General features: G+C 42.0%; 1 protein-coding gene across 1 annotated transcript in view; it reads left to right on the top strand.

The window, feature by feature from the left end:
* SDK1 (sidekick cell adhesion molecule 1) overlaps positions 1-25,398 on the top strand; it is a 619,404-nt gene that overhangs the window by 343,421 nt on the left and 250,585 nt on the right. Inside the window, exons 5-7 of the mRNA XM_008068469.1 lie at positions 15,685-15,796; positions 16,469-16,659; positions 23,738-23,821. Of these exons, the coding sequence (XP_008066660.1) occupies positions 15,685-15,796; positions 16,469-16,659; positions 23,738-23,821 (387 nt within the window). The remainder of the gene's footprint in view (positions 1-15,684; positions 15,797-16,468; positions 16,660-23,737; positions 23,822-25,398) is intronic.

Here is a 25,398-nt window from a genome sequence, read left to right as displayed (position 1 = left end):
ATGCAGGAGTTCACAAGTATTAAGTGCTTTCATGAGTTTACAAGGCATGGGGCAGATATATGTGTGTACAAATTTTACTTGCCTGAAAGAGATGGGCTCTTGACTTTCCTTCCCCAGAAACAGAGGTGAGCTCAACAGAGATGTGAGTGCAATTGTTCATTGAGAGCTGACCCCAGATAATATGAGTAAAGGAGTATGCAAATGAGACAGAGAAGGGAAAGACGCCAGTAAGAGTTCATTAGTGATGAGCCCATCACTGTGGTGAGCAGCCAGGCCTTGGTGCCTTAGAAGACCTCAGGGAGACTGTATAGAAGCAATTTCAGTGCTTCTGCTTACCCAAGAAGAAGAAAGCTTGGGTATTTATTTACCAGCTCCCCTCCCATATTGGTTGAGAAAGACGTTCAGGGGCATTCTGTTCTGTGTGTCCTTTGTTTGTAGGCTACCGTGTCCTTAGCAAGAAAACAGCTTCGAGTAGGGACTGGGATGAGCTTGCAGAAAGCCCAGGGCTTGTAGGTGAATGATGAGTGTCAGGGACTATGGACAGGGACTATGGAAAGTACCTGCTACCAGTAGGCCGTAGTCAAAAAGTATAAAACTCGTACCATATACCTTACAACAAATACAAAACAGCTCAAATGGATCAAACACCTACATGTAGGACCTATCACTGTAAAACTTTTAGAAGAAAACATAAAGAAAAAGCTTTAAGACATTGGATTTGGTAATGGTTTCTTAGATATGACACTAAAAGCACAGGTAACAAAAGAAAAAAATTAAAAAGTTTCCTGCATCAAAAGACATCATCAACAGGCAACCCATGGAATGGGAGAAAATATCTGTAAATCATATAGTGATAAGGGATTAATATCTAGAATATATGAAGAATTCCTACAATTCACCAACCAAAAAATAACCTGATTTTAAAAATGAGCATAGATATCTCTCCAAAGAAGATATATACAAGGCCAAAAGGACATGAAAAATGCTCAAAATCACTAATCATTAGGGAAATTCAGATGAAAACTACATTGAGATACCACTTCATACACACACACACTAGAATGGCTATTATTAAGAGCAGAAAACAAAACAGAAAATTACAAGTATTGACAAAGATGTAGAGAAACTAGAATCCTTATACATTACTGGTAGGAATGTACAATGAGGCAACCACTGTGAAAAACAGTATGGAAGCTCTTTAAAAAATTAAATATTGAGTTACCATATGATCAAGCAATTTTACTTCTGGGTGGAATTGCACCAAAAATAACTGAAAGCAGAGCCTTGAACAGATATTTGTACACACATGTTCATAGCAGCATTATTCATTAGTCACCAAGAGGTAGAAGCAACCCAGGAGTTCAATAGCAAATGAATGGACAAACAAAATTTGGTCTGCTCATACAATGGAATATTATTCAGCTTTAAGAAAAAAAAAGACTCAAACCAGGCAAAGTAGTGACCAAAGGGAGACCTAAATTTTACCCATATGATATCCACTTGTTTACCTAATCCTGAATTGTACCCCACATCTTTAAAATAAAATATATAAAAAGAAAACAATTATGACACATGCTACAACATGGATGAACCTGGAAGATATTATAGGAAGTGAAATAAACCAGTTATAGAAAGACAAATACTGTATGATTCCACTTACATGACGTATTTCGAGTCAGGTTCACAGACACATACAGCAGAATAGATGCAACCAGGAGGTAGGGAGGAGGAAAGGTAGTTAATAAGTACAGATTTTCCATTTGGGAAGATTTAAAAAACTGTGGAGACAGATGGTGGTGGTGGTTGCACAACAGTGTGAATGCCCGTTCAGTGTGCTTAATGCCCTGAACAGTGTACTTAAAAATGGTTATGCTTACTTAACCGCCCCACCCCCCTGCAAAATGAAGTATACCACAACTACAAAAAGGAAAGACTACTTTAACTGAGGGTACTGGGAAGCCTACAAAGAGGAGGTGACGTATTCCCTGGGCCTTGATGGGTGGGTAGGATTTTAGGAGGCAGCAGTAGGAGTGGGGAGAAGGTAGGAATGGAGAAAGCTGATACAGATGGGGCATTCAGGTCAAAGGAGGCAGAAGTGGGTTGTTTCAGAGAATGCTGCATGGTCAGGGGCAGCTGAAACTGGGGGTATTGGAACTCGGAAGGCGATACTGTGAAGAAGCAGCCCTGGCTGCCTGGCTATGGTTACCTTGTGCCTGGTCTTGACTGATGTGACAAGGAAGCTGCATGTGCAGTGGCTGAGGCCTTGAGAGCACGGCAATTCTAAATGGGACCACACCATGATCTGAAAGGGAATCCTCTCAGTTATGCTACATTTGGCCCCACAGAGTTCTCCCACAGGCCCAGGAAGTAGAACCTTGTCCCACTCTGTCCACTCAACGGATATTTATTGAGCCCCTACTACATATCAGGTACTCAATTCTACATCCTGGGAATATGGACAAAACAGGGCAGATGTGAATGCCTGTGCATATGGTCAGACATTACAGTGGGGAGACACAGACATAAACAAAAGAAACACAAGGGCTAAGTCAGTTGGAGTTGAGTACCATGGGGAAAAGCAAAGCAGGAAGGGGGACAGGCCTTGTTGCAGAACCGTCCAATCTGCAGAGGGAAGGTCATCAGGACAGTGGAGGCTGTGCCACACAGTCCTTCTTAAACACTGGGTTTTAGATGATGGTTTTATGAACGTCAAAAAAAATCAGAAGACAGTTTAATCTCTGAGTTCCAGTTTATTAAATGCAAAGATGTTCAATGGACAGATCCGAGAATATTTGCCATCCAGACTAACAATCTCTCATTGTTTTGTGTCTCTCATTTCAACTTTGAAAAGAACTTTCTGCCATGGAGCTCCTGCAGTTGGGGTGGAGGAGGACCAAGGCTTCAAAGGCCCCTGCCAGGGCATCCTGCAGTTTCCCATTGTCCTTGCTAATAGCCTCAGATGGGCATCAATTGCCCTGGTGGGCTTGGGCTCCATGCCCAGATTTGCATGCTTGTCAAAATTATTCAAGGGCATTTCTTATTGCAGCTAAAAGTGATCTGTTATTGTGCCCAGTCACATTCCCAGTAATTTTAGAACTCCATTTGGAAAACTGACCTAATCTCGTAAAAAATACCATCTTACTCTTTGTTCACTCAAACTGCGGATAACCTCAGTCTTTCTACTGATTATGGTTCTTCTACTATTAAATGGTAGATTATGCATTTCTCTATTTAAATAAAAAGCAGGTTCTCAGCTGCTATCTCTAGAATCAGGCATTTGGATCACTCTAGTGTCCAAACATGCAGTTCCAAAATCCGCACTACTATTTTATGGTTTATCAATTTGTGTTCATCCTGAAATAAACACATACATAGGCCAACTGTAGAGTTGCCTTTTATCACCTTCATTTTTCTCTGCCCAGTAAAAAGCCTAAGAAAATACATTCTTTGTTACCTTCCATTCATTTCCAAATGTTCAAGTTTTCAAATCATAAATGGGAAGAAAAGAAACTGCTGAATTGTTTGTCAGACTGTCGTATTATTTTATTTATCATCTCTTGTCAGTAGAAAAGTCGAGAAGTATATTGAGATAAAAATGGAGGTACATGTAATGATAAATTTGCAAATGGGATGTGCTGGTGTATTTCCTCTCATTTTTTCTTTCCTCCTACCGTTGCACAGTAAACAAGAAGAATCTAGTCAGCCAGGACATACGTGTCTCTAGGAAACAGCTAGAGCTTTCAGGATTGGGTTTGCGCACAGAGGCACCTCCCCCAGTCCCACCCAGCACACCTTGATTCCCCTTCTTGCATGATCATAATGCCTTTGACATATGTGACTGGCTTCTGACTGATGAACTATAAATGAGACAGCTTTTAAAAGAATAGAAAAGTTTCCTCTACACATGACAAATTATTAACCCAGAAATTTATAAACCAGTTTCACCTGTTCAGGAGCTGGGTATGTATAAATTAAAAAGTGAATTTGGGGAAGTAAAAGGTGGGAGGAATTTTCTATTTCAAGAACATGATTTTTTTTTTTTTTCCTATTGGGAAAGAAATCATGGTTTGTTTCAGTTTTCACAATAAAACGCATCTCAAAACTGTCCAAGTTCTGCCTCAAGAAACTCACCTCTTGGAGTGCTGGGACATGACCTGGGTCTGCCCGCTGCCTGCACACCTTTCACTGAGCATATTTTAACAAAAATAATAAAAATGTATATAGGTTCTTGGAGAGATATATATGTATATCTAGTACACACACACACACACACACACACACACACACACACACACACACACACACACACACACACATCCCAGGGGGTTCAGAGTCACAGTGTGAGCCATCAAGATGCCGTTTCTCCTTGGTGATAAGCGTTCAGACACACCTGTTGCTTTGAGATGCTTTTGCAGAGAGGAAAGCACTTAAATCTCTCTGCCAGGCCATTTTAATAATGCAGAGAAAGATGACAGGCTTCACAGGGTTTCAAAGACAATTGATAAGTATAAAAATCCACCTGCTTTTCTTCAACTGAAATGTCTTGGAGCCCTTTCCAGTCATCTCCCAAAAGAGTACCAGTGTATGCGTGGGGGAAGGTCATGAACCAGAAAAGATTAGCCAATTATTGTTCTTTTCATTGTCAGAAAGCAGATTGAGAATGACCAGCCTATCTGTAGAAACTAAGCTATAGAACCGAATACAACAATGACTCAAGTTCGATCATGTTCTAAATGTGTTTTGTGATACAGTGAAACCCTTCTTGATAATGATAAAAGTCAGGACTTTCACCTATATAGCTCCACATTCCTTAGCAATCATCCTACAAGGTAAACTCAAAGATTTACCTTAAACTTGAGCAGAAGTAGCCTTGATTTTATATATGGGAATTCTTGTCCATTTGGAAACAATAACTTCTTTCCTTAGCTTTCATAACATCCTCCTTTTCCTTCTTCCACTCCTCTGGCCACCCATTCCCACTCGTTAGCAGACTTCCTTGGCCTGCCCTTTTAAGTCAGTGTTCCCTGCACTTCTCTCCAGGGCCCATTTCCCATGCTCATTATTCATTCTTTCTGGAATGGCCTCATGGTCTCATACTTTCAGTCACCACCCATATTCCCCATGAACTTCCCTCCTGACACGCCAACACTGCCACCCCTAGTCTTGGACTGATTCCTAGGTTTTCCCTCTGGATGCGCTTCTCTACCACCCACCAAACCACTCCAGTGAGAATCCTGGAGAGAAGTGAGGATTTTAGATGCTCTGTTCCTCTCGCCCCGCCCTTTTCCTCCTTACCATCTCTTACCCCTCCACTTTCTTCATCCTCCTTGCAATGTCCTTGACTCCTCAGGTTTCATCACCTTGTTCCCAAACCCTGTAGTCGGCTTTGGCTGTAGTCTCCCTTCCAGTTTCTTGTCACACGCTATAGACAGTGTACAAAACTGAGCATTACTTTCCTCCTTAAAGTTCTTCATGACTCTTCATTCCCTGCTAGATAAAGTCCAAGCTCTTTGCATGACCCACCCACCTCTTCAGTGGCCAGTTTTGGCCACCCCAGACCCCACTTACCCCCTGAACCATCAAGAACTGCTGGCAATTTTCCACCTCACATGTTTTCAAAGACGAGTGATTAGCACAGGAATTTACCTGATTTTTTTAAGTAAAATGTCTTGAAGCTCTGTCACACATCCCCCAAAAGAGCATCAATAGGCCTTCTATGCATGGGGAAAGGTCAAGAACCAGGGGGAATTAGAAAAGGCCTAACCAATTATTGTTCTTTTCATTGTCAGAAAGCAGGTTGAGAATGACCAGTCTATCTGCAGAAACTGAGCTATAGAACCGAACAAAATGACTCACGTTTCACACGGGCCAAATGGGTTTCCCCTTTTCCCTCTGTTCCTGAAATGCCTTTCCTTTCCTCGTCTGCCTAATCATCTTTCCTGCTTAGGCCTTTCCTAATTCCCCCTGGAAATATTGATCTCCATGCCAGACCCACACTCCATGTCCTGCTGCATCCCTTCCCTTTGCCTCTTGGTACCTCCACAACAAGGTGTTTGTACTTGCTATGTGCACCTGGCTGGCTTCCTGTACTGAGTTCACACCTCTTTGATGACACGGACCTCATCCAGTTCAGCTTCACATCCCAGCACCAGTGCAATGCCTGTGATCGTGCACACAAAATAAGAGGCAGTTGTCATTGTCATCATCCTCTTGTAGTTGTAATGATCTGATAGTAATAACCAACTGTGTTATACTTGGACAAGACTTAATTCTTCTTTTAGCAAGTACTTGCTGTTATCTTCTAGGTACTTTGCTAAGTACAAGAATGAATAACACATATGCTCTTCCTTATTTCAGAAGATGGACAGGCCTGCCAACAAATAATGATGCTACAGTAAGCCAGGGCAATGTCAAAGGAACCAGGGTCCCCACGGCAGTGGCTTGAGAAGGATCAATTCTTGTTCTCTCCAGATAACCAGTTGGCAGAATTTTAAAGCATTTTTGAAACGGTTATCTCATCTGGACAACACAATCAATAAATGCTATTATTGGACGTCGAAAAAAGGTTTAAAATAAGCCAAAGAACTTACTGCTCAACACTGAGCTTTTAAAATAGGGTTTTTCCCCCTGGTTTGTTTTTCATCTTATGTTCTCTATTATTTCTACAAATTTTAAACCAATTGTTTTTGGAGCAGGGGGATTTTGAGTTTTCAAATGGCCCTATAGACTCCCTTACATGTTAGCTTTTTTGATGGGATCCTGTTTTTACAAAAATAAAAATCCTATAGATATAGAGTAAGATTTGAAAACCTGGATATTCTTTTTAATCTTAGAGTGTGTAGCACTTACACTTGCAACAAAGCCTCCTCTTGTTGAATACATCTATGCATATTGCCCATTTTGCACGTGTTTATATGACAGTTATGCACAAATTTTGTGTCTTAGGGAAAATATGACTAAGCATCTTCTAGTTAGGGCAACATTTGACCTCATTATTTTCTGAAGGGGCACAGGAAAAAGTCTGGCAAAGTGTAGGTAATGGCCCACAACCTCTCCCCTGTTCAAGCTGGCTGCCACCAAGATTTCCTGAGGTATATCTGCCAGGACCACTCAGCTATGAATTGGCACACTCAGGATAGTGGTGTTCATAGAGAAAACCAAAGCACAGGATTTTCTGTCCCAGATGTTCTGGAAAATCCTGCCTTTTTAGGGGATAGACTTTTCCTGAAGAAAGAAGACTTTTTAAATAAGCTGTTGAGATCTTTCTAACAAAAGGTTCTGGAGAAATGTGACTGTGCTCAGAGTCCCAAGTGCAGACCTTCCCTTGAAGTTCAGCTTTAGCATCCTTCTTCTTCTTCACATATGGGAGAAGAGTGGCCTCGCTGGCCCAGCAACTTCAGGCCATGGCAAGGAGGACACCACTGGCAGGAGAGATGAAGGAAACCTTGGAATAGAGCAGAGAGCCAGGGCTTTGTTTCCAGCTTCACAGTGATAGTTAAGTTTGTGCAGCACTTCCTACATGTCAGGCACTCATCGATGAACATCAATTATGATAGTAATACATACATATGGATCTACACATATATATTCCCATTTTTAATGGTCCTGTGAGATGGGTATTGTTTTACAAATAAAGCTCAGAGAAGTTAAGTAACTTACCCCCAAGTAACCAGGAACCCCTGAATTCTAAACTATGTTCTTAAAACAATGCCTTTCAGCTGTAGGGCACATGGGACCTTCATCTGGGATAACTGGAGAAGGGAAAAAAACTTGAAATGATAAGGAACAAGGATTGGGGTAAAGTGGGTTGGGGGGCGGAGGTCTGCACACAGGACCTGGCCACCCCATTACCCCTGACCCAATGTCCAGGTGGGAACAGGTTGAGAAGAAGGGCTAGCATTCAAGGCTCGGCATGTTGTGAGGTCAGCACTGTCTGCCCTCAGGGTAGGGCTAGCCTACTGTGGGGAGGTTCAAGTGGAAAACAGAAACTTGGGAAGACCTGAAGGGTTATGGGGACCAGAGTAGGGCATGGTGGGGTGAGTTTGGAGAGTGTTAGTAGCCAAGGCAAGCCACGTATCTGCTTCAGACCTCAGGGACAACTCTACCCAGGGTAAGTAGGAAATTCGATCTAAAGAAGACCAGAAGAAGGTGTCCAGAGACAACACACTGAATGCCTTAGGACTTGATGTGTGGCCCTGGGGGAGGCAGGGTCTGCTGGGGAAGCACAATGCCATTGGAGTTCAGCATGCAGTTATCTTGGAAATGTGGACAGGGCTGCTTATGGTGTGCCCTTCCCACTCCCAATCACTGGGGACTCTGGGCAAAATGCCCCCCCGGGGACATTGTGTGGGGCCATCTGGACTTGCCCACAGGCTACTATACTTAGAGTCAAGGAGGGCCCTCCCACACCTGTCCAGGCAGAAACTCCTCAGTCCACAGGAGGTGAGCAGCTTTCTTGAGAGGTCTTAGGGTGGACCAGATGGGAGCAGAGAGAATACAGGCCAAGCTTGGAGTGTATCCAGGGGCGGCTGCTGAGCCTTCTGGTGAATAGACATCTCGCATCTAACATGCCCGAAACCAAATCCCCAATGTCAATTCACAGCCTCCTCTTTCCAGTCCCCCAGGTTTTTCCATTTCAGAAATGGCAACCTCCCTTTTCCGTTTCCAACTCCACAGTTGTCCCTGTAGCTAACCAATCAGCAAATTTTTTGGCTCTGCCTTTGAAGATGTCCTAAATCTAGGTTCTACGACATCTGCTCTGCTCCTGCCAGTCCAGAGGTCTCCATGTCTTGCATGGGCGCTCACAGTCCTGGCTGTCCTCCTCCCTTCTCCTCTGCCCACTGCAGTTGATTCCCGACAGTATTCACAGTGTGACTCTGCTAAGGTCATGTCGTGTCACTCCTCTACCGCAAACCTTCCAGTGGCTTCACTCCTCATCCAGAAGGAAGTGGCCTACTAGATGCCGCCTGAGCCAGCCCACCACTGTCAATTCACCCCACCCCCCTCTGTTCCAGCTGCGATGGCACCTGCAGCTCCTCCAACACACAGAGCATGTTCCTGCATCCAGGTCTTTGCATTTGCTGTTTCCTCTGCCTGGGATGATAGGCATGTGGCTGGTTTTATTTCCTCTCTTCCTTCAAGGTCTGGTCCAGCACCTCCCACCACTTCTGTTGTGTTCCTAATACCGAGTCTCCATGACTTGCCGTTTATCATGTGCCTGCTCTCCCACCCAAAGCACAGCTCTTGATTGCAGTGAAACGGGGTGTTTTCCAGTTATCCTACTTTATCTGCAGTAATTCCACAGCTTAGCGGTTCAGGTTAACTTTGAACTTTTTTCTGTTTCAGAGACTTGCTGTTCTTTAAATGTACGTTTTAATTAAATGCAACCTAGACAACTTCTCCCTACTCAACCTCTTCAGTGTGTAAAGAGGTTCATGTGGGGGAAATTGACTAGGATTAGGTTCCATTTCCCTCTGCTATGAATTCTTTATTCCTGTGACTACAGAGAGGCTTCATCTAAAGTATTTGACTTTTGCCTCCGAAGTTACCTAGTACCCATGTGTTGCTGACTTCTGCAGAAATCCTCTTTTGATTCAGTGTCTTCACCTCCAACCACCTAAAGCTAGCCTGGGAAATGCTCAGCTGGGAAGGCTACTGTAAAGTCTCAGTTAAGGAAATGCTTGGGGGAAGGAGTGTTCTAGTTAATTTAATTTTTGGTTACTTGAACAAACCAAAGTTTTTATTAGGAGGAGACAGCATTAGGTTAAAAAAAAAAAAGTATATGAACTTTGTATGAATGTACTTCTTGATTTAAAGCTTCTCTCTCTATCATTTGAAGCCATGTGTCTTAGGACCTCAATTTTCTCCTCTATAAAAGGGGGATAGTAATGGCTATCTTACTGCATTGTTTTTAAATTAAACGAGGCAACATTTGTAAATCATTTAGCAAGATGTTAGTAGCTATATGGGAGCTTGGTAAAATAGAATTCCCTTCCCTCTTCCCCTTTTGTTTTCATTCTTCTTGGAAATAATTTTCATACATTGGTACACAGCGTTTTAAAATGTTTTATGGATGTAGGATGTTGGAGGAGAAGGTAATAGTAGCAGTGATGATAGTAGTGGTGTTTCATTATTGAAGAACATTTAGACAAATTAATCAATCATTGAGTATTTGTTGAGTGTTTATTATAATATGGGAATAACAGAAATAAAGAGGTTGTTTTATTCTTTTAAAATGCTTGAATATTTCAAATATTTTCTACATCTAAAAATTGAATGTGGAAAAAAATATGGTAGAAAAGTCATTATGGCAGGTCAAAAATGGCAGACAAAACACGTCTATTTACCTCCTCTTGCTTACAAAGGGAATACAAATCGCTCAAAGCAATGAAGAAGAGACATGGGTCCGCAATGACAAAAAGAAGGGGAGAGGAGCCTTACTGAATGAGGGATGAAAACAAATATCCAGAAAGCAGATCTCAGATAGAGGAATCATAACCATTGGGGGAGAAGGTCTAAGTTTGGGAACACCTGGAGCAGAGTTGTTCATGGAGGGTCTGGTTTTGACCTAGAGCTAAAAATAGGGGGATTCATTAACAGTTTGTATATGGAACAATCTACTTTCTACCTCTACTACTGTAATCAGAACACTCAAAAGCTAAAATAAATAGATAGATAGATAGACAGACTTACGGATAAGGATTTCTCTCTACTGAGAATGAATAGTTCCAGATAAAAGACCTCTACACTCTGGGATTTAGGGTCCCTTCAAAATAATAGTGAGTTTTACACCTGGTTAAAGTGAAGTAAATTGACATCTCTCAGTTCATTCTTAAGTGTAGAAGGACACTTAAGAGTCATTTTAAGTAAGCCTCTACTATGAAAGATACATCAAATTAACAAATGGGGGGGAGATGCCAGAGGAAACAAATAAAGCAGAACTTCAAAAGATACCTATAACTTCAGAGATATTTAAAAATGCATTTCATCCATATAAAAAGAACAGGATGCTATGAAAACGAACAATCAGAGAAGAAGAAAACACTCTTGGGACGTACAATAAGGTTGCTAAGAGATAAAAATTTAGAAGACCAGTTAGAAGATAAAGTTGAGGAACTCTTTTCAAAATTAGAAAAAGGAAAATACTGGGGAAAAGTAAGAAAAATATTGAATCAATTTGGATTCCTAAAATCCAACCAATAGGAAACCTAGAAAGCAAGAATATAGAAAACAGAGGAGAGAAAATTATGAAGGAACCAGTGCAAATGGATATGCATCTACAGAGTAAAAGGGCCTATTAAGCCCCTAGCACAATGTACCAAAAAAAAGCCCCAATACTTGGGCACATTTTAATATTAAATATATGGAGAATATTCCAAAAGTTCAGATAGAGACATAAACAAGCAAACAAAAATATTATCTACAAATAATGAGAATCAGACTTGTACGAGACTTCCCCTCTACAACACTGAACACTGGAAGACAGTGGAGCAATATCTTCAAAGTTCCAAGGCAAAATGATTTTCTACTTGGAGTTTTCTGCTCAGGCAACCAACCACAAGTGAAAGAAGAATAAAATCATTATTTCCATTATTTAAGAACTTTGAAAATTCACCCTTTTCACACACAATTTTCTTAGAAAGTTGAGGATGCCCCAGCAAAACAAGAGTGTAAGATATGAAGAAGGAGACAGTGAGGTCCAGGGAGTGGTGAGTATTACCCAAGAACACAGTGGAGGATAGTCTCAGGATGACAGTTCCACACTGAGCAAAAAAGGAATGGCTTTGTGTTCAGAGGGAACTCAGTATGACTGCCTGCAAATAGGTTAAAGAGACTAGTGCAAAAGACTTAAAACAAATGCAGCAATTTCCCCACTCCTTTGCCAAAGGCATTCTTTTCTCAGTTCTGTCTTTTATTCTAGTATTTAGCTTCATGTACTTATTATTTGCATCTATTGCTATTTCTTGATTTATCGATTTTAGACATTATCTATTAACATCCTGCTGTGATGAATAAGCCCTTAACTCATACTTCATACATCTTTCCCAAAATATAGTTAAGACATTTTTAGGTTTTTTGTTGTTGTAAGTTTAAGGTACACACACACACACACACACACACACACACACATACCACCCTTCTTGTGCCACCTGACACAGTGTCTTTTTACTCCCTGTTGTGTACTGGTGAGCCACCTTCCCTTCAGTTCCCTTCTTCTTTGCTCTTTCTGTCTTCTGTAGCTTTACATCATCATGGTTAATAACATTTACAATTGTGCTGCATAATGACATCTTCCATTTTTTACTACAGATTGATTCTAAGGTTTAAATAAATAGTACTTATATTTATTATATAAAGATCAGCCTTTACACAGTATATACAAATGATACTTCTTTCTTCTACAGATTTTTTGTTTTCCTGGGATTTTTGGTTGCCTTTCCTTTTTAAAAGAGATAGATAGAAAGATAGACAGGTAGAGACATATCTTGTAGAGTATTTTGTATATATTCTAAAACTACAAAGGCAAATCATAGAAGAACTAAGAATCCTACTTGCAGGGATATGTGAAGTCGTGTGAACTAAAAGTTCATCCATCATAGCAGAAAGTCAATAGACAATGTCTACAATTGGTAAATCGAGAAATAGCAACAGATGCATACAATTTAAAGACAAGGAGTTAAAGACTAAGATTAAACATTAAAAGATTTAGAAAAGATTGCCTTGGGGGAGGGGGGATGGTTTTGTTTCATTTTAAGTCTCTCTGTGCTGTTCTTTTGAACGTATGTGCACATAATTTGATTGAAATGTAAAGCCATTTTTAAAAGAAGGAAGACACCAGAATTGTGTACTATAACAAGCACTATCCTTATTATTGAGATATCTGGATTCTGGACACTTATTTAAAATTTTACTGAAATGTTTTTGTGCAGTTTCAATAGAAAATGTTTGAGTTTTACAATCAAAAGACCTACATATCTTGATCTTGCTGTGGCAGCTTCCATAAGTCAAATTCACCTTACCAGTGACCTTGTGTGTATGTTCCCATTACTCTTTTAAGGCACTATTACATTTTGATCTGCATCTTTTTCACCTTACGCTTCTCCAAATATCGTGTGCAGTTCATGCATTTGGCATTAGAAAGAAAAAAGGAACTGGGATTAGAAGGGCAGGGCTAGAGGACCAACTGTTTACTAACCCTTAATTGAACAAGTCACTCAACTTGTCCTCAGCTGGGTGAGGGTACTCTGAAAATGTATTTGTGTGCACTTATAGTGTGATGTGAATAACAGATATTGTTCCATATGAACCAAAACTATGGGCTGCCCCGTCTTCCTGTCATGTAGCTCAAACCCGAGATGGAGTGGCACATGCAGTTCCCTCCCAACTTGTCCCCAAGGGGCCGTGAACTCAGCCTCAGGGCCGAGCTGTCCACTGCAGTCTCTCCAAGTCGGCCCAGAGCTAAGGCTCACTGACTTAGGGAGGAGGGGACTTAGTGGCTTGGAGACTGTCCTCCCCAGGCATCTTCCCCAGTGCCGAGCAGGGCTTCCTCTTCTGCCACCGTGGCTGAGCAGTGATTAATGCCAAATTAGTACCTTGCTCAGTGACCTTTCAGCATTTGCTGCTGCTCTCCTTCACTTCTCATAACTATTTGCAAATATTAGCTTCCCAGGCCGTTTCTCCTCATCAGCGACTTTCACAGATGACAAGCATGTCGTTAATCTGATTGGCATTCGGTTTATGTCCTTTGCCCCATCATGAATGTGCCTCTACTTTGGCATCTTCTCAGAAATCTGATAACGAGTCCAACAATCTCTACAATTTTATGAGGGGGAGAGTATCCGCAGGAAGGTGTCCAGGGCATCCCTGAAGGGCTGGTTGGCTGCAGAGGCCACAAGTTTGGGGAAGGTGAAAGCTGCCTCAGCTCTCCAGGGGACCCACAGATACATAAGACTCAACCTCACATCCTGTACTCTATGTATAGGTTAAACAAAGCGAATTTGTTGGCTCTGCCTGCATCAAGCTTGTGTTTGTGTTTTAAAATTCACCGCACCTTTAACGCAGAAATCGCAAACTGCTTAGGCAGTGAAAGCCAGGACACAGAGCCGTGAGAAGTCAGTGTTGAGAAGAGGGCGGTCCTCTCCTCGATGTTGTTCTCTCTCCATAGCCCTTACCACACTGCCAGCCCGGCAGCCTAGACCCTTTCATTTGCCAGTTCTCCTCCACTGCTCACAATTGTGGCAAGTCTCTTCAGCATGAAGTACAAATGAAACGTTTTGCATTTGCTGTCATTTAAATTTATTTTTATTTCCAGTGTCTTACATCTCCACTCTTTATTGAAATCTCTGTTCTAGAAATGTTTGATTGGTCTTCATTTTCCCTAAATAAACAGTAGTAAAGTCTACTGTGGGTAGTTTAATTTTGTTGTTAAATGTATTTTAGAGAAAAGTAGCAAAAAATATGTTATATTTTTCCCCCTTGTCACCAGAAGTATGAGCTAAATTATTTATTGTTTGGTACTCAAAACAGGGATAGACTCAGTATATTTACTTTTCAGAAAAGAAAAAGGGATTGAAACTGCAGTAACGGAACTGAACCTTTGTTAATTTAATACATTTGCTCCTGGGAATTACATTTGGACCCTTGTAAGAAAGCCAGCTGCTATCTAATGACACCGTGCCTAGCATAGTGCCTGACACATGAAATATTTGTGATATTGAACAAATTTGAAAATAGCAGGCAGACTAAATAACTCAATAAGCGAAGTCTTAAATCAATTAAGAAAAATAATAAAGCCAGCAAGCATTTTGGAAAATGCTGAACAGCTTAAATAAAGCCCAACAAAGTCCCTTAGCCATACAATGCATCGAGCACAGCATAATGCTGTCAGTGTCCACGCTCTCTAGTTCCAGGCTGTGGATTCCACCAGAGGAGACTCTGGCTGTGGCTAGGCCCCATCTCATGTAGTCTGATAAATCCAGAGACAACAACTATACCCCAAGGCTCCTCATAGTGGGTTCAGGTAGGGTCATGAGATTCTGTGTTTCCCATTGGTGTGACTTGATAATATCCTTCATTTGTCATGATCCAGTCATCCTCTTTTCTATACATTAGTTCCCCTTATCCTTAGTTTCTCTTTTCATGGCTTCAGCTACCCTCAGTCAACTGTGGTCTGAAAATAGGTGAGCATAGGTTTAGGTGGGTCTGAAAGTAGGTAAGTATAGATATTTTGAGGAAGAGACAGCATTCACATAACTTTTATTATGGTATATTGCTATAATTGTTCTATTTTATTATTAGTTCTTATTTTAATCTCTTACCGTGCCTAATTTATAAATTAAACTTTATCATAGGTATGTACGTACATGGAAAAACGTTGAATAGATGCTCTTGACTTATGATGGGGTTATGTTTTGATAACTTCATCATAAGCTGAAAATATAATAAGTTGAAAGTGTACTCACTTTCATAATCCCGTCATAAGTCAAGGAGCATACTGAGTGTGTATTGCTTTTGTACCATTTTAAAGTTGAACCATCATAAATGGAGGACATCATATATATAGAGGGGTCAGTGCTACCTTCGGTTTCAGGCATCCATTGGGGGTCTTGGAACATAGCCCCCTCAGATAAGGGGGCACTCAGTACTTAAAGAATGTCATGCAGATATCTGTTTTATCTGCCACAGGTGATACTGGCACACTTGAAACCATGGCCCCTGTCATCGTGGTTCCTCCAGGCAACAGAAGTGTGGTGGCTGGGTCCAGTGAGACCACCTTGGAATGCATAGCCAGTGCCAGGTACATGGCATGTCTTCCTGTGGGAATACTAAGACATATTGCCTGTGATGAGATGATGACAGAAGGAGATGATGGCGCATGGAGTTCAGTCCATCTGGGCTGTGAATGCATCCTATGGGCAGAGAGGCAACTGAATACCGTAACATCTCCCCAAGCCTCCTACTGCAACCAGGCAATGCATTTCAGTGCGGTTCTAAGTGGCAGCGGGGGCCTCCTGTGATACTCCAGCTAGGGAGGACAGAGGAGGTGAGGCCTCTAGAGAGCAGAGAGAATTAACTGCTCTTCTCCTCTGTCGTCCTAGGTATTCTCTGTCTGGTTTATGGTTGCTCCAGAATCAAGTTTGGATGAGCACGACTACCATGTAACCGTGTCCCCTAGCAGTATTTATTTTAAACATTCTTTTCCTGAGCAAACGGAATCATTAGCACTTATGGTCCATTGCTACTGCAATTAGCTATCCTTGCTCAATAGCCCTTGAGCAGAATGTATCATTGATGCATGCCGTGAGGGAGTAGAGTTATATCTGGATTGATTTTTAAATGTCCATTGTTCAACCCGCCATGGTTCCTGGTAGAATTAGCTTTGTCAAGCTTGTGCTGAATGCCTGAAATTATTATTATTGCCACCTACATGAGTCACAATTATTGTCACTAATGCCCTTTGTTCTCACAGGCCTGTGGAAGAGCTCAGTGTAAACTGGAAGAGAAATGGAGTGAAGATCACCAGTGGACTCCACAGCTTTGGGAGACGCCTCACTATCAGTAACCCGACGTCTGCAGACACTGGGATGTACATCTGCGAGGCAGTGCTGAGAGGGAGCGCTTTTGAACCAGCCAGAGCAAAAGCCTTTCTTTCTATCATAGGTAATGCCCAAGCCAGCAAATGGTGCTGTCAGCATCCTCAGATAGTATCCCCACACTGATGCTTCTGGGACAGCAAAGTAGTAGAACCTGTATTTCACCAACTTTATTTTTAACTCAGCAAATGGAGGTGAGGTTGAGTTTATCTTTGAAATACAGCCTGTTCTTCTTTTCCAAGACTTTAAATCCATTAAATCCAAACTGTTGATGTTCTGAGTATTTCCAAGAAATGTCCTTCTGAATACTTCCAATCATAAAGCTTGGAAAATAGAGTGGTAAAATCCTTGTCATATATGTCACTTCCTATTTTGACTTTTACACCGCTAAGCTTTTCTATAATGCTTACTTACTTGGCTATTATGATCAGTGTTCAGAAATTATTCTCTTATTGCTGTTACTTTTTGACCCAGAAGAAAACTTGAAACTATTGGATGTTACCTTTTGTTAAACTAAAAAGAGAGAACAGAGATGCTTTCTAAAAATGGGCAAAGTATTGTTTCTGAGCCAATGAGAATGAGGAGATAAAATGAATACATTTGAGTTACCCGGCATTGTATGGTGGCTAAGGAAATTCTAAACTTACTATCAGATTATGATAAGATTTCACTAAGTTGTGAGGCAAGTGTCTTTCTTTCTCTCATTTTTCCAGCTGCTGCCATCCATTTATTTTTAAGTGACTGATTACTGTTATAGTGACCTGTCTTCCTCAGAGGTAGTCACTGCTGATGGAAGTATGCCTTAGAGGTCAACTCTAGGAAGAAGAATCTCTCTCTCTCCTCTTCGGGAGTCAGAAGAGTTAAAAATAGGAAAGAGCAAATAAGAAGGAAACCTTTGGAGAGCAATAGCTCCCTAAATAATATATTTTGCAGTTGACCACTTTGCAAAATAAGGGAAAAAGACAAAAACAAGCTTCTATCTTCCTAAGAAACTCATAAGGAATACCGCATAAAAGACAGTTTGCCTTGACCATTTGCCTTGATCATGATCCATTTCTCTAAATCATTAGGAAATGACATTGTGCCCTGAATATGACTCTGCTAAATACAATACAATGCAAACCTGTCAGTGCCTCTGAAAGAAGTATAAGAATGTTAAAAGTATGAGAGAAAGCAGACTTAGAGTCACAAATCATTGTTGATTCTACACTAGGGATCTGAGCTAGTTCTTTTGCTGCCTTTCTCATCTGTTCTTTTGCTATAGATGTAAATATCACATCCTATTCTCTGCAAAGACTTTTTCATCAAGGTTGATCTATAGCCATATAAGCACAGCACATTATAGATTGAACCAAAATTAAAATTTGTGATCTGTAAATCTCTAGTAGACAAAACTATATTGTGTTAAAACATTTTAAGGTAATTTAAACAAGAGAAGAAATATATCTTCTTATAAACTAGAATGTTTGTTTGAATCATAATTCCTTTTTAAATTATTTAAATCTATCATATGAACTTGGGTTTTACATTTATATCTGAATTCCAAAGCAGATTGTTTTTGTGTTCTCCAGTGTTAGCATCTCTCTGTGTTCTGACTTTTAAAGGTACACGAACACACTTCAACAACTTACGATGTTTATTTAAATTCTCTTTTATTCATAAGAATTTGCTATGACGGATAGGATTTTGTGGTTGGAGCATACTAGAAAGCCCCAAAGAGAGTGTCTCTGACAAGTCAGAGGGATTTTGGTGAGATTACGACCCCGTGCCCAGCCATCTTACTGATTCCACAGGGCTGTTACCGGCAGACCTGTCAAAAGACCTATTGATGTGAACATGTAGATGAAAGAGAGCAGAAACAAATTGGCTCTCAATTACTTTTATTTCATACTGATGAGACGAGGCAGACTAGTTGCGGCTGCTTACCCCACCTGTCAAGTTCCCCGCCGTATTTCTTAATGTCTGTGGTTTTAACTGGAGCACCCAGCTTTGCTTCCAGGCACAGCCACACCAGCAGCCCCTCCACACCCTCTGGATCTCCTCCCGTTCTTCCCACTCCGCGCATGACCCAACACGCTCCACGTCACTGCTGCCCCTGACCACAAAGAGGCGGCCCCACATGTCCTTTGCCTTTCCTGCCTCGGTGTTTGACTTCCCTGTCTTTTTCGCAGCTTCCTTGGGCTCTGGAGCTAGCTCCGCCCCCCTGGCCGGGGAAGTGCTGGGGATTGACACCCCCAGGAGCAACCTCGATGGGCCTCTGAGGGAAGCTGGTGGTAGATACCCAGGTGCCCCACTCGCTATGGAGTTGTGCTCTATACTGGCTTCCAGAATATCCCCCTGGAGTGAAGCTCCAGTTGCCCACAGCAGGAGCTGCCATGATAACGTGCTCTTTTTCTGCTGACCTCCACAATCCCCTAATGATGTTTCCATCACCTGCCAAAAAAACTTGGCATCAAACTTGTCCGAAGGCTTGCTTCTGGGGGAGGCCTGCCAAGTCTGGGTCACATTCTTGCAGACCCCTGAGCACCTACTCATGCCTGTGCTTTGATGAGTGCCCCTCTGCCCCTAGGTGCCACCTTACCTAGCTAATGCAGGCTGTTTATCCATCAAGACTCCTCCACATCATCACCTCTCTGTGAATTTCTTGGTCTTGTTGACCAGGAAGTAGACTGATGCTCTGTCAGCCATGCCCTCATAAACTCTGGGACACACTTTGCAGCATTGCATGATGTATAACAATGTGGGCTCTCGAGGTAGAACTGGGTTTAGATTCTCACTGAACCGTTCACTGGCTTGAACAAGCGTCTTTGTCTCCATTGGCCTCGGTCTCCACATCTGTAAAATGGAAGCAATGTAGATAGTGATACCAGCCCATATTGTGAAGATTTGTAAATAAAGTAATGTCTATCGCAGAAGCACTAAAATCACAGCTTTGTTTGCTGTTAGTGTAACTCTTTTATAACATGTCACATTGTACTAGTTATTTACCAGTGATCAATTACATGACACACATTTTTCATATTTACTGTTCTGAAGTTGGGATGTTTCACACAATTTCTGGAAGCATTTTTTCTTTCTTGGGAATAATAAAACAACAATATCTCTAACTAAGGACAGCAGCATCTTAGATTCAGTGAAATGCAGCATAAGCATCTTCCCCTCCAGACCAACAGTTGCAGCATTTTCTCCTCATCACAAAGCACAAAGCACAAAGCAGTGCTGTCTACACACTGACCCTTCTCCCATAGGTGTGTATACTAACACACTGGTTCCTTCCCACTCACTCAAAAACTTGGGAGAGAGGGTGAGTTTTACTGGGTTGGACTCTTCTCCAGAGACTCTGGTAGGGAATCCACTGCCCATCTCCTCCAGGTTGTTGGCAGAAGTCAGTTCATGTGGTTGTGGGACTGGCTGCTGGCCAGGGGTCGCCCCAGGTTCCAGAGCTACTCACTCCTGGACCATCTCCAAAGCCAGTACAGTGGGCCAAGTCCTTCTCACATTTGGATCTCTCACTCTTCTTCCACCTTATCGCTCCTATTTCTAGCTGGAGGAAGTTGTCTACTTTTAGGGGTTCATGTGATTAGACTGGGCCCACCCAGGACAATCTCCCTATTTTAAGGTCAGATACCTTAATCATTCTGAAGAGTCCCTCTTGCCACATAACAGAGCAAACAGGTGCCAAGGGCTTGGGTGTGGATGTTTTGGGGTGCTGTTCTGCTCACTGCGGTGGACAGAGCACACAAGCATGGACAGGGAAGGTGAGCAAGGACAGGCCATGGGATTTGTTGCTTCCTAGGATGGGTGTCCTGGAGAGGAAGGGAAACAGAGCAGGGCGCATCTTGGGTCCTGTGGAGAGCTCAACACAGGACACACCCTGCAACTCGGAAGCCACATCCAGGCCCAGGGCCGGAAGCGTGACGCGTGTTTGGGGTGTGGGGACCGTCGCCACCATGGCTGCCTCCGTCAGGTCCACCCTGTAGCTTGTCACCTCGCGTCTTGGAAAGTGGGTGATGTGACCCTCGCTTTGGGGGCTGCCTGGGAGGTATCCCCACCTCCCATTCTAAGATTAGGGAACTGGAAGCTTGTGCCAATCCTGAAGCAGCTGCCATGGGCTCTGGGTCGTGTGGAGGGCAAACAGACTGTGCTGGCCTTTTCTGAACACTCCGATTTCATGCAAGGAGGAGAACCTTTGTCTGATGTCTTTCTCTTGTTTCAAAAGGGATAGAAGTGTTTGTTTCAGTCCTTAGCTTTATTGGCTGCAATTGTGATCAATTTTTTGAAGTCCACAGTAGGCCTGTGTTGGCAGGGTTACCCTTTCTAGGAAGAGCTGCACCCATTAGCTGAGACATATGCTTGCCCTCTTGCTCTTTGAAGAGTGAGTGGTTGAAAAAGTCAACGCACAGGTTGACTAATTCACATTGGGTTTCCCCCACTGTTAATCCAGTCTTTTCATGGTTAACATGCTTGGCATATCATATTCTTTATAGCCGACTACATATAAAGACAATAGTTAGGGGTAGGGAGAAAAATCTTCTGAGCGCCTCTTGAGTTAGGATAATATAAAGGGTCAGCACTTAGAGAACTGTACCCTATACAAGGCAGGAAGTACTAGAATGAAGACCAGAAGCTGTGCGGGCCTGTGGGGCCTTTGGCAGCTCCATGCCTACTCTGCTTGCTCAGCTACCAGGAAAGCTTTCCAGAACAAGGTAAGAGCATCAACCGTGAACAAACACGCCCTGCTGGTGCTACTCTCAGCTTTCCTAGCATTGAACTACTAAAACTCCCAAAGATATTGGCTCCTGCAACCATTGGCAGGCTGCCCTTCCAGACCTTGCCTGGGCCAAGGTACTGGGGGGCATGTGGAGTGGGATAAATTTTCATCCAACGGCACAGTGCGTGCCAGGCCCGTGTGCTAACCGGCTAGGGTAGAGGGAGGGCAAAGCTCAGAGAGAGGTACCTTGGCTGGGCCTAGAGGTCCTCAACGCATGTCCCAGCCCTGGAGCCATGGTCTTGGTCAGCCTGAGGCATCTTTCAGTCACTGTGTGGAGTCCTCTTCTCTCTGATCCCAGCAACATCCTTTCCTGGCACTTGAGGTGGAGCTCAGAGTGCTGGGCTAGACAGCATCTGCAGTCATTATCTCAGAGAAGGCAGTCTGGTCCTGTATTGCAAACTGTTTATATATATGGACTTTACATAATCAAAGTCCGCTTGGATGACTCTCGAGGGAATCAGGCTGAGTGAAAAAATCCAGTTCCAACGGTTACGTACCGTGTGATCCCAGTCATATAACATTTTGAAATGACAAATTTATGGAAATGGGGAACAGATTAGTGATTGCCAGGGGTAAGGGTGAGACTTGGGTGGGTGCGTGTGGTTAGAGAAAGGCAACATCCTTGTGCTGATGGGCCCATTCTGTATCTTAGTGTGGTGGTGGGCGCATGAACCTACACATGCAGTAACGTGTAGAACTGTACATACACCTTTCTCTTCCACACCACACCTGAGCACAAGCTAAACTGGGGGGATCTGACTAGACAGGCTGATTGTATCAATATCAATATCCTGGTTGATACTGTGCTATGGTTTTGCAAGATGTTATTATTGGGGGAAGCTAAGTAAAGGATACATGAGATCTTTCAGTATTATTTCTTATAATAGCATGGGACTCTACAGTTATCTAAAAATAAAATATTTAACAAAGAAAAGGAAAACCATAATTAATCCTGAGCAAATGTTGATGTTTAACATATTTTTTCCTTTTTCCCTCACATCCCTTTAATCGGACCATGACAGGAGGTATTGACTTAGTGTTCATGGATAAATATGGGTCAGGACCTGCACACAAGGACCTTGACAGGATGCAGCTACTGTAGAGTTAGAATATAAATAATGCTGCCTTCATTATTATTGATTAAGGAAATGTGACTGAATGGAGAATACTACGAGTTGTGCAATGAAAACCAGTTTGAAAAATGTGGTCATTACATTTTTGCAGTATTTCTTTAGGCCTGGTCTATACACCCACACACAAAAAAAAACTAGTAGAGGATTCCGCTTTCATCTAGTGAATTTGCAGCCACTCCTCAGCCAGAGTGGATAATTCAGGCAGATTGTTTCTGCTTGAGTGGTCCAGGTAATTGCAGAATTGATACCTAACTTTGCTCCATTCAGAAACCTTCAGCCTTTTCTCCTTAATCATTTATTTGAAATGCTAAGTTTTCATTTCTCTTTTTTCTCCTTTGGGTTCCACCTTGCTTTGAAGATACAGTCAATATAGGAGGCATGCCAAGCTATATTATCCACATTGAACACAATTACAATGAAAATAAACCATTCTGGAAGATAGTTTCCAGAAATTAATTATCACACTGAAAGTGAATACAACAGCCTTTTGTTATCATGATAATGAAATCACTACCACCTTAATACTCGACAAAGTTGGCCATGCCTTTGTTGAATTTCTGCTTAATAAACTGAGAAAAATATCACAATTTACTCTCCAAGGAAATTCATTGTTTAATACAACCTTTTTTTTTTTTTTTTTTTTGCTGAGCAGGCAAGTGGAGTATCTAGAGATACACAAGTGGTTAAGGGTTTCCTTTGCTACTAAAGATGCATGAGAGGTCCCCTATTTTTTTCTCCTTGCTATTATTTTACATTCCATTGAAGTATTAAATCTATATTTTGTAGGAGAACTGCTAAGACTTTAAAAAATATGTTAATGGGCCGCACTATTCCCTGATACAGGCCGGGCGCCTTGCTCCGGCACTTTATTTGACATGCTTCATGAGTTGGTGTTTAGTTTAGATACTGAAGCAAACTAGCCTATAAAATACGGTGCTGTAAATATAAACCTTTATGAACCTCTTGGGGTAGTCCTTCTAAAATGTGAATTAAGATATTCCATGATTCAAGCCCATAAACTGAAAAATAGCCATCACCCTGAGTAGTAATTTGCTTTCTGAAACCTTAGAATATAAATTGCCTTTGGCCTCTGCTTGCTGAAGTCTGAGTTTATGTGTACAATGGTAACTAATGATGAAGTTCTTAAAAATAGTATTGAAGAGGAGCTCAAAGTATTTTAGGCTGTGTGGTCTCTGATACATTCTTTTGCTTAGGCACTTTTCTTTTTTTCTTGTTTAAAGAGCCACCATATTTTACAGCTGAACCTGAGAGTCGGATTTTAGTTGAAGTGGAAGAAACCGTGGACATTGCATGTCGAGCCATGGGTGAGTGTGGAGACAGTGTTGGATGAGGAGCCATGATGTGGAGGAATTAAAACACCTTTCCAGGACAGAAGTTTCATCATTCTAGGGCATCGTTGAATACGATGGATAAGAACAGACTTTGGAGAAAAGTAGAACTCAGTCACTGGGCATGTGACCTTGGGTAATGTGCTTGACCTTGCTGAGCTTTTGTTTCCTAATCTGCTAAACAGGGATACGAATATCTACCCAAGGGAGCAAAAAGGTAGGCTTCAGCCCATCCATCCAAACAGAGAGGACTCAGTCTTGTCCTGTTGACTCCTCTTCAAACACTCTAATTCTACAAAAGCATGACCTCCTAAGACTTGGGGCAGAAAATTCATGCTCATTCATGGGGTGATTGGGACTGGTGACCAAATCCACTCTGTAGGAAGGGAAATTTGTTTAAATTTATTCTATTTGTAAAATTTTATGGAGTACAGATGTAGTTTTGCTATGTCGATATATTGCATTGTGATGAAGTCAGATCTTTTGATGTAGAAATGAACGTGCCTGCACTCATTACATAATTTCTCATCACGCCTTCTGCCCCTACATTTCCAAGTCCCCACTGTCCATCATTCCATACTCTATGTCTATGTGTACACATTATTTAGCTCCCACTTATAAGTGAGAACATGTGGTATTTGTCTTTCTCTGGGTTGTTTCACTTAAGATAATGGCTTCCAGTTCAATCCATGTTTCTGCAAAAGACATGGTTTCACTCTTGTTTATGACTGAATGGTATTTGAATAGAAATTTTTCCCTTTTTTCCCTGCCCTTTCAGTTCTGGATCAGCTTTTCCCTTGTTATTCAGATAGTTCCACCCCTCATCCCCATGCCCTGATTACTATCTGTCCATGGTCACCATTTCATATTGGGCAGCAGGTGATGACACAAAACCCCCTAACTGAAACAGGCTTGCCAAGGCAATTTTATTAACAAAACCTGTGTTTGTGTTCTGGCAACTGTCAAGAGATGAAAAGGACCTTTTATTTGTTGTTTATGCCTGTCCACCATAAGGATGGGTATTTTTTTCCACCCCCTAAAAGCCTGGAGGGTAATGATGACCACCAATTCTGTAAATCTTCAAAACACCTCCAAAAAGAGATGGTATTATCTCACTGTCAACATACGGAAACCAAGTCTTAGAAAGTAAGGTGAAGTAGCGTGCCCAAGGCACAGAGCCATGAAGGTGAAATGAGATATTTCTCTTGTGAAATCATTCCCCGGTGTCTGGCACATGGGATTTGCTTATTAAATGCTGGGTAAGTAACTTTCCTAGGGTCACATGGTGATGGAGACAGAATCCAAACCCAAATCCATCAGCCACCAAAGCATGTGTCCTTGCCAGGACACAGGCCTCCCCCAGGATCTGAGGCCCTGGAACATAGAACAAATGCCATTTGTCTGTACATACAACCACATGGATGCCATTTGTTATTTCTGGAAATGAGTGGTGTGTCATCCATTCGGTGTCGGTGGTAAAGGGAGAGACCAGCCTCTTCCCAGAAGGCCCCTCCCCACTACACTTCATGCTTCGTAACAACTGCTGCTGCCGC

Source organism: Carlito syrichta, unplaced genomic scaffold, assembly GCF_000164805.1.
Source record: "Carlito syrichta isolate Samal-C Ts95f unplaced genomic scaffold, Tarsius_syrichta-2.0.1 Scaffold311002, whole genome shotgun sequence".
Taxonomy (NCBI): Eukaryota; Metazoa; Chordata; class Mammalia; order Primates; family Tarsiidae; genus Carlito; species Carlito syrichta.
The sequence above is the reverse complement of the archived record's forward strand: the minus strand, read 5'-3'. Positions and strand labels throughout refer to the sequence as shown.